This window comes from Carcharhinus amblyrhynchos, chromosome 15 (genome assembly GCF_965287045.1).
Source record: "Carcharhinus amblyrhynchos chromosome 15, sCarAmb.v2.hapA, whole genome shotgun sequence".
NCBI classification, from domain to species: Eukaryota; Metazoa; Chordata; class Chondrichthyes; order Carcharhiniformes; family Carcharhinidae; genus Carcharhinus; species Carcharhinus amblyrhynchos.
In genome coordinates, this window is record NC_137338.1 from 27,915,413 (window position 1) to 27,925,334 (window position 9,922).

Genomic DNA, 9,922 nt, shown 5'->3' on the forward strand with positions numbered 1-9,922 from the left:
TGATGAATGGGATGGATAGGATAGAGGTGGAGAGACTCTTCCCGCTCAGAAAGGATAGCAGGACTAGGGGGAACAGCCTCAAGATAAAGGGGGGGTGGTTTAGAACAGAGTTGAGGAGGAACTTCTTCACTCAAAGGGTGGTGAATCTCTGGAATTCTCTGCCCATTGAAGTGGTGGAGGCTACCTCGCTAAATATTCTTAAGACGCAGGTTGATGGGTTTTTGATAAGAGAGGGGATTAAGGGTTATTGGGAGAGGGCGGGAATGTGGAACTGAGCCACAACAGATCAGCCATGATCTTATTGAATGGCGGGGCAGGCTCGAAGGGCTAGTTGGCCTACTCCTGCTCCTATTTCTTATGTTCTTATGTTCTTATAAAACAGCAGAATCCCTGCAATGCAGAAGGCTATCACTCAGCTCATCAAGTCTGCACCAAATTTCTGAAAGAGCATCCCACCCAAGCCTTTCCGCCCACTCTATCCCTGTAATCCTATGCATTACTTGGCTAATCCTCTTAACCATGGCAGCTTTAGATACAAAGGGCCATTCAGTATGTCCAATGCACTTGACCAGCACGTCCTTCCAACTGTGGGAAGAAACCGGGTCACCCAGAGGAAACCCACGCAGATATGGGGAGAACGTGCAAACAGCAATCCAACGCAGGAATCGAACCCAGGTCCCTGGTGCTGCAGTGCTGACCACTGCGATAAGGACGACATCGGTCTGTTCGAGAATATTCTGTCTCTAATCTTCGCCTAATTCATGAACTAAATTCTACTGCAGCGATACAAGACAACCGAGCTTCAGACGATGAATACGAGTGATACGGACTGCAAATACTGTTTCCCCAGCACTGCCGTCCATTTCCAGCATTCAGCCGGTGGGCGACGGCAGGGGCGACGGTTAGCTGCCTCTCGCGCGAGAGCTTTCCACCAGTCCCGTGGCCCGCTTGGTGCCACAGCGGCCGCCGGGAGCTGTAGTCCGCTCTACCCAGGGTTTTACTCTTCCAGCCAACAAGTCCCAGGAGGCATTGGGCGCAACTGCGCCTGCGTAGAAAGCCTTACTCCTGTCCCAGCCACGCCTGCGTGGAAAGTCTTCCTCTTGTGGTAGCAAGGCCTTGAGTTGACCTACATCAGGGGCAGAGAAGATGGCGACAACGGCTCGGTTGGGTTTGAAGGTGATGGAGAGAGGCCTTAGTTCAAGTCATATCGCGGGTGAAATCTGTGTTAAGTTATCTGTAGCTTCTAATGTTTGCAATAAATCCGCATGTATTTAAAAAAAACCGGAAAATTCTGGAAAATCTCAGCAGGTTTGACAGTATCTGTGAAGACAGAATAAATCATAGAATCCCTATAGTGCAGAAAGAGGTCAATCGGTCCATCTAGCTGCACTGGCGACAATCCCACCCAGGCCCTATCCCTGTAACCCTGCATATTTACCCTGCTAATCCCCCTAACACTAAGGGCCAATTTTCCATGGCCAAGCAACCGAACCCCCATTGCCATGGACTCTGGCTGGGACCAGAGGAAACCCATACCAATGTATCAAGTCTGGAATACCCTTTGTCAGAGCCGAAGACAAGGAATATTGGATAAGATTTATACTGTGAGGGTGAGGAGGGAAACAGAGCCACCCTGACTTGAAATATTGGCACTGTTCTCTTGCTCCACAGATGCTTTTAATTCATTTATTTATTAGTGTCATAATGAGGCTTACATTAACTCTGCAGTGATGTTACTGTGAAAATCCCCTGTCAGACCTGTTGCGATTTTCCAGCCTTCTGTTTTTATTTCAGATTCCAATATGTGCAGTGCATGCTTTTGCAATAAAATAAGATTTAGTTTAGTGAATTCACTTGTAACACCATTGCTGTCTGCTTGTGTCAAAATGAAATGTTGCAAATATATCATGGCCATTTATGGTTTTGATTTTTATAACATTTAAAAATTTGCAGCCATGTTTTAAGTACAACAGGTTTGTAACATAAGAAATAGCAGGAGTAGGCCTTCTGGCCCTTCGAGCCTGCCCCGCCATTCAATAAGATCATGGCTGATCTGAAGTGGATCACTTCCCGCTTTCTCTCTGTAACCCTTAATTCCCTTGTCTATCAAAAACCTATCTACCCGTGACTTAAATATATTTAGCAAGATAGCTTCCACCACTTCAACGGGCAGAGAATTCCAGAGATTCACCACCCTTTGAGTGAAGAAGTTCCTTCTCAACTCTGATCTAAACTGCCACCCCCCCCCTTATCTTGAGGCTGTGCCCTCTAGTCCTGCTATCCTTTCTAAGTGGGAAGAGTCTCTCCACCTCTATCCTATCCATCCCATTCATCATCTTATATGTCTCAATGAGATCTCCCCTCATTCTTCTAAACTCTAACGAGTACAAGCCTAGTTTATTCAGCCTCTCCTCATAGCTCAACCCCCTCAACTCCGGTATCAGCCTAGTAAACCTCCTCTGCACTCCCTCCAAGGCCAAAATATCCTTGCGTAAGTGCGGCGACCAAAACTGCACACAGTACTCCAGCTGCGGCCTCACCAATGCCCTATACAGCTGCAGCAAGACCTCCCTACTTTTATATTCAATCCCCCTCGCTATGAAGGCCAGCATCCCATTAGCCTTCCTGACCACCTGCTGCACCTGCAGGCTGGGTTTTTGCGACTCATGCACAAGGACCCCGAGGTCCCTCTGCACCGTCGCCTGCTGCAGTTTTTCGCCACGTATGTAATAGTCCTTCCTACCATTATTCCTACCAAAGTGGACCACCTGGCACTTGCCAACATTAAATTCCATTTGCCAGTTCCTGGCCCATTCGCCCAGCCTATCTAGATCCTTCTGCAGACTCTCCACACCCTCCGCGCAATTTGCCGTTCCACCAATCTTGGTGTCACCAGCAAATTTCGACACCATACACTTGGTTCCCTCCTCCAGATCATCTATATAAATGGTAACTAGCTGAGGCCCCAGCACCGACCCCTGGGGCACTCCACTAGTCACCAACCGCCAATCCAAATAGCACCCATTAACCCCCACTCTCTGCCTCCTATTGCCTCCTCTCTCTCCCTGTATCTGCATGGATTTCTTTAGGGTGCTGCGGTTTTCTTCCATAGCCCAAAGATGTGCAGGTTAGGTGAATTAGGAACCGTGCTAATTTGCTGCTTAGTGTCCCAAGATGTGTAGATTAGATGAATTAGCCATGGGAAACTTTTAGGGTTCTGTAGGATAGGATGGGGGGAAGGAGGGCCTAGGTAAGATGCTCTTGTCAAAGTGTCAGTGCAGACTCAATGGACCAAATGGTGTCTTCTGCACCAAAGGGATTCTTTGATATCAACTGTGGTTAGGACTGCATAATCTTCTGACAAACAAAGTCCACTTCTGGCTCGGAAGCACTACTGTATGAAGTGAACAAATGATGGTCTGAAAGTTGCCTGTAAATGTGGAGTCTCCAAATTTAGGTCTCTGCCTGACCGATTGAGGAATTGTGCCTTTTGGATTGAAAAATTGTAAATGTTATTACCATGGTCTAAGGAGGGAAAACCTACAGTTCAACATCAATTGTGGGCAAGTTACTGAATCTATTGTCAGAGACAATGATGCGCACATTAGGAATCAACCAATCAAAGAAATTGTGTAATCGTGCCTGTAGTCTAACTAAATTGTTTTAGAGGTTATGTATGTGGTGTGACATAGAATGTCAATACATGTTGTCTATCTTGGACTTCCAGAAGGCATTTGATAAGGCTTTGCCCAAGAGATTATTAGCAAATATGGGAGCATACAGAATTGTGGATAACCTTGTGCCTTGCAATATTTAAGAAGCATTCAGATGAGCCCTTAAAATGCCATAGCATTCACGGCTATAGACTATTGATAACTTGACTGAAAAACGGTTAAGGAAAAAATTTGAACGTGCAGGCAACATTAAGTTAGGAGGGATGCTTTAAGTTGCGAGGACAGGAGCAACAAATTACAAAGAAACATGAACAGATTAAATGAGTGGGCATAGGTATTACAGATACAAACAAAATGTTGCAAATACTCAGCAAGTTAGATAGCATTTGTGGGAAGAGAAACAGTTAATGTTTCAGTTTGGTAACCTTCCATTAGAACTGAAAAACCTTCCAGAGGCAATGGATTTTAAGCAGGTTCAGAGACAGGAATGTGTTGGGGGGGGTGAGGGGAGAAGAGGAGGAAAGAACAAAATACGTTAAACTTCAAAAGGTTGAAAGGCAGAATGATTTAAATAATATGGGATGATGGTGCAAGGGAAAAGAATGAATAATGGGACGATAGATGGGTCTAGAGATCTGGCAAAAACAGAACCATTACCAGCATCAGCAATCTGAAAAAAAAGAGCAGTTGCTGTTCTTTGAAATTGTTGAATCAATGTTGAACCCAGAAGTTACTGTAAAAGACATTCAATCTGGAGAAATGTGTGGTCATTCACTTTGGATCTGATAAATTGGACAAATCTAAGATATAGTGAACAGGCAGGGAAGACAGAGGGGAACCAGTGGATGTAGTGTTTCTCAATTTTCAAAAGGCGTTTGATAAGGTCCCGCACAAAAGGTTGCTTCACAAGGTTAGGGGGCATGGAGTTGGGGGTAAAGTGTTAACGTGGATAGAGGATTGGTTGTCTAATAGGCAGAGAGTTGGTATCAATGGGTGCTCTTCTGATTGGCGGTTGGTAACTAGTGGAGTGCCGCAGGGATCGGTGCTGGGGCCTCAGCTATTTACCATTTATATAGATGATCCGGAGGACGGGGCTGAGTGTAGGGTGACAAAATTTGCTGATGACACAAAGATGAATGGTAAAGCAAATTGTGTGGAGGGTGTGGAAAGTCTGCAGAGGGATCTAGATAGGCTGAGCGAGTGGGCGAGGACCTGGCAGATGGAGTACAATGTTAGCAAGTGTGAGGTTATCCACTTTGGCAGGAATAATAGTAGGAGGGATTACTATTTAGAGGATGAAAAGCTGAAGCATGCTACGGTGCAGAGGGACCTGGGGGTCCTTGTGCATGAGTCGCAGAAACCCAGTCTGCAGGTGCAGCAGGTGATCAAGAAGGTGAATGGGATGCTGGCCTTTATAGCGAGGGGGATAGAATATAAAAACAGGGAGGTCTTGCTGCAACTGTACAGGGCATTGGTGAGGCCGCAGCTGGAGTACTGTGTGCAGTTTTGGTCACCGCACTTGCGCATGGATATTTTGGCCTTGGAGGGAGTGCAGAGGAGGTTCACTAGGCTGATACCGGAGATGAGGGGTTAGACTATGAAGAGAGACTAAATAGACTGAGTCTGTACTCGTTGCAGTTTAGAAGGATGAGGGGGGATCTTATAGAGACATATAAGATAATGAAAGGGATGGATAAGGTAGAGGTAGAGAGATTCTTCCTGCTCAGAAAGGACAGCAGGACTAGAGAGCACAGCCTCAGGATAAGGAGGGGGTGGGGGGGTGCAGTTTAGAATGGAGTTGAGGAGGAACTTCTTCACTCAAAGGGTGGTGAATCTCTGAAATTCTCTGCCCGTTGAAGTGGTGGAGGCTACCTCGCTATATATATTTAAGACACGGGTAGATAGGTTTTTGGTAGACAAGGGAATTAAAGGTTATGGGGAGAAAGCGGGAAAGTGGAACTGAGCCACTTCAGATCAGCCATGATCTTATTGAATGGCGGGGCAGGCTCGAAGGGCCAGATGGCCTACTCCTGCTCCTACTTCTTATGTTCAGGCACAAAACACAATCAAAACGTTCTTCATCTCAAGTGTGTTCAAAATGTAAATGTATAGAACTTTGGTGATATGAATCTAGTGCACCACGTTCAGCTTGAATGTTGGATGGGCAACAGCAAAGATTCACAATGACATTGGGTCTGAAATATTTAATATTAAGGAAAGTTCATAGAATTAACTTGTATTACCTTGAATTAAGGCATTTGAGAGGTGATTTAATCAGGGTATGTAAAATTACAAATAGATTTGAGAGGGCAGATGCAGAAAACTATTTCCTTTGGCAATAAGAAGCAGACATAATCTTAAAATTAGTGTCAGGTCAAATAGGACTGAAATCAGGACGCAATTTTTCATGCACAAGTTGATGGAAATCTGGAGCATGTTCCCTAGAACTAAATCAATACACGAGCACAGTTATGTACCCAGGTTATGTATCCTAATCTTTTATATGCCTCAATGGCTTACATTGTACGCTAAACTATATGCTTGATCTCTGTCTATAGAATGTGACTCTAAATGTGAATTAAAGCTAACACATTTTCCTTGACAATTTTAGGTTCGTTACTTCAGCACCACAGTGGTCAAACCAGTGAGCAAACTGGTGACAGTAAGTAATTGGCTGCATTTTAAAGCTTTCAATTTATCTTTTAGTTTTGATAAAATCCAGTTGCGAAAGTAGTTTCGCAGGGGCGATCAATAGTTTTACTGGCTGCCTACAAAACTGTTATCATTAATACAGTAGTAAAAGTAAAACAAGCTGGAAATACTGGGCTGGTCTAGCAGCAGTTCTGGAGTGGGAAACAGTTAATGTTTCAGATTGCAGCATGAACCCTTTTATTATTTAATTGCTCCTGTTTTTCACCATCGCACAGGCCTTGCCTTTTGTTATTTTTTTGCCCCTTCACGCCCCTTTCCCACCCATGCTAAAATCTATTATATCTCCTTAAAGATATTCAATGACCCTATCTCCACCATCTTCAGAAGCAGTGCGTTCCAAAGCTTCACAACCCTCAAAAGAATTTTTCCTCATCTCTTTCCTAAAAGGGTGATCCCTAATTTTAAAACAGTGTGCCCTAGTTGGACTATGCCTCAAAAGGAAAAGTTATTTTCTGGTCCACCTTGGGCTTGGAAGGGATCCTTCAGGATCTTATTTACTTGAATCAAGGCACCCCTCACTCTTCTGAAAACAAGCCCACTGTGTCCATCTTTAACACATAAGACACTCACTCATTCCAGGAATAAATCTAGTAAGCCTCATCTGAACCACCTCCAACGCATTTATATCTTTCCTTAAATAAGGAGACCGGAACTGTACTTGGTATTCAAGATGCCCTATTTAACTGAAGAAAGATATCCTTAGTTTTATATTTAATTCCTTTCATCAAAATGAAGAATAGCATCCATTAGCCATAAGACATAGGAGCAGAATTATAGCATTCAGCCCATCGAGTCCGCTCCACCATTCAATCATGGCTGATATTTTTCTCATCCCCATTCTCTTGCCTTTTCACCATAATCCCTGATCCCTTTATTAATCAAGAACTTATCCATTTCTGTCTCAAAGACACTTAATGACCTGGCCTCCACAGCTTTCTGCGGCAAAGAGTTCCATAGATTTGCCACTCTCTGGCTGAAGAAATTCCTCCTCATCATCTCTGTTTTAAAGGATCGTCCCTTTAGCCTGAGGTTGTGCCCTCTGGTTCTAGTTTTTCCTACTAGTGCAGCATCCTTTCCACATCCTCTCTATCCAGGCCTCACAATATCCTGTAAATTTCAATAAGATCCCTCCTCATCCTTCTAAATTCCAACGAGTACAGACCTAGGGTCCTCAACCATTCCTCATACGATAAGCTATTTCCTCAAGTTTGATGCTTTTCTTAATTACTTTAATTAACCATAGGTGGTGGGTCCTCCCCTTAGAACTGGAATATGCTTGTTCTAGAACATCCCCTTTATTTGTCTGCCACTGCGTCTCTTTTGATCTAACCTCTAGCCTACTATCCCAGTTCACTTCAAGCCCTTATTTAAATTCAAAATACTAGTCTTAGACCCACTGTTCTCCCTTTCGAACTCAATGTAAAATTTAATCATATTCTGGTCACAGCTAACTAGGGGTGCCTCTACTCTAAGGACATTAATTAATCCTGTCATGTTACAATACCAAGTTTAATATAACATGCTCTCATGTTTCTAGAATGTGCTCTTCTAAGAAACTATCTCAAAATCATTCTATGAACTCCTCATCCAGGCTACTACTGTCAATCTGATTTTTCCAATTTATGTGTAGATTAAAATTTCTTTATTGCAAACAACCAGTATTTCTTTTTGTATGCTTTGTCCTGTTTTGTTACTGTAATAGGACCTGTAGACCACTCCCACTGGTGACTTCTGCTGTTCCTCACTTCCACCCAAGCCAACTCTACATCTCATCTCCAATTCTAACTACTGCACTCGAAAACATCCTTGATTAACAGTGCTAACTCCACCTTTACCTAGCTTCCTATTCTTTTGAATGTTGTATACCGCTCAACGTTCATTTTTGTAATCTTGCCGACTCCATCTCTGTAATGGCTGTCAAATCAAATTTATTGACTTCCAGGTGTGCTATTAACTAATTTACACAATCAGATACAGAACCTGTAGTTTGTGTTTCTGTTATGAATCTAGTCTTGAGTCTTGGTGTATTCTTAGGGGTTGTTTTTCTCATTGTCCCTTCCTGCCATTCTCCGATCATTATGTCCCATATTACTATTTCGTCCACCTGCCTTGACTCTACCCCTTGATGTGCTATCTCTACCCAAGCTTGATTCCCTCACCTAGATGACATTCTAGTACAAATTACTTTCTAATTTATTCCCACTCATATACCCTTTTGGAGGAGATGGCAATAAAATTCTGTTTTAGTCTACCTATATGATTCATTCCCATAGTAATATGGAGTGAGAAACTTTTTTTTTAAGATTATTAAAGTTACTGTTGCAGCATTGATTCAGTGTTTTGATCCATCAATGCACTTGTCCTGGTGATGGAGATGCCCTTTTCCCCCTTGTCTCCATGACTGCCTCTTCAAACAGGATGTGCATTAAGAACAGAAGGGATTAAGCATGAATAGACCCCATCCATTACTTGCAATCTCATTGATGGAGTATTAGTGGTTAGTTTTCTGTACAGGGTCCAGTGTTTCCAAGATGGTGGGAAAAATTGGAAATTAACATCACTGTTTGGAGCGGTGGTGGGAAATGATTTTCAACAAGAAACAGCTTTAAAGTATGTGAATGTTATTTAAATTAATTGACAACCAAATTGTTCTTGTCCCTGTTTTGCCACCCCAACATATTGCTGTGAAGTCCAATCCAAAATTGTCAGTAAAGCATATTGTTGAGTGCTTGATACTTTCTTACAATGTTCACTTTATCTGTAAGAAAAACATTGAGCACTATAATTATAGATTATTGCCTTTCCCGCTCCTTCTACAAACCTGGACTGTTAACTGGGCAGCATTTTGGGATGTATGCTATTAAGATGATGGTGATTACAAATGACAATTTGAGGTAATAAATTATGGCTTATCGCACAAGGCAACATGCATCACATCACGGTCATTAGCTTGAATCAATTTTGCTGCAGCAAAATAGATGCTCTAACCAATCACTTCATGTGTATCATTGGTACATATTTAATTGTGAAATTTAGAGAACTATTACTTTTCATTTATTATTTGCTGTATTGAAATTTGCCATGTGTTTAATAGTGGATCTTTTTACCTCTAGCCACCTATTCAAGTCTATGGTGTTGAAGGTAGATATGCCACAGCTTTATATTCTGCTGCTAGCAAGCAGAAGAAACTGGACCAAGTGGAGCAGGAATTAAACAAGATAGTTGTAAGTTGGATATTCTTTCCAGCCTTTATACTGAATGAAAGAGAGATTAATTTAAAGTTGTAGAACCTTCGCATTTTAAAGGTAACTGCAAAATTGGGGTCAAAATGAAAAACATTGTCATGGAGTGGTAAAGATTCCTAATTTCTGGTGCTGCTCATAAGAACATAAGAAATAGGAGCAGGAGTAGGCCATCTAGTCCTTCAAGCCTGTCCCGCCATTCAATAAGATCATGGCTGATCTGAAGTGGATCAGTTCCACTTTCCCCGCTTTCTCCCCATAACCCTTAATTCCCTTGTCTAACAGAAACCTATC

At 42.7% G+C, this 9,922-nt stretch overlaps 1 protein-coding gene across 1 annotated transcript in view; it reads left to right on the forward strand.

Moving 5' to 3' along the window:
- The first annotated feature begins 1,068 nt into the window (after positions 1–1,068).
- atp5po (ATP synthase peripheral stalk subunit OSCP) overlaps positions 1,069–9,922 on the forward strand; it is a 16,619-nt gene continuing 7,765 nt past the window's right edge. Inside the window, exons 1-3 of the mRNA XM_080203663.1 lie at positions 1,069–1,176; positions 6,286–6,336; positions 9,500–9,610. Of these exons, the coding sequence (XP_080059789.1) occupies positions 1,147–1,176; positions 6,286–6,336; positions 9,500–9,610 (192 nt within the window). The 5' untranslated portion in view covers positions 1,069–1,146. The remainder of the gene's footprint in view (positions 1,177–6,285; positions 6,337–9,499; positions 9,611–9,922) is intronic.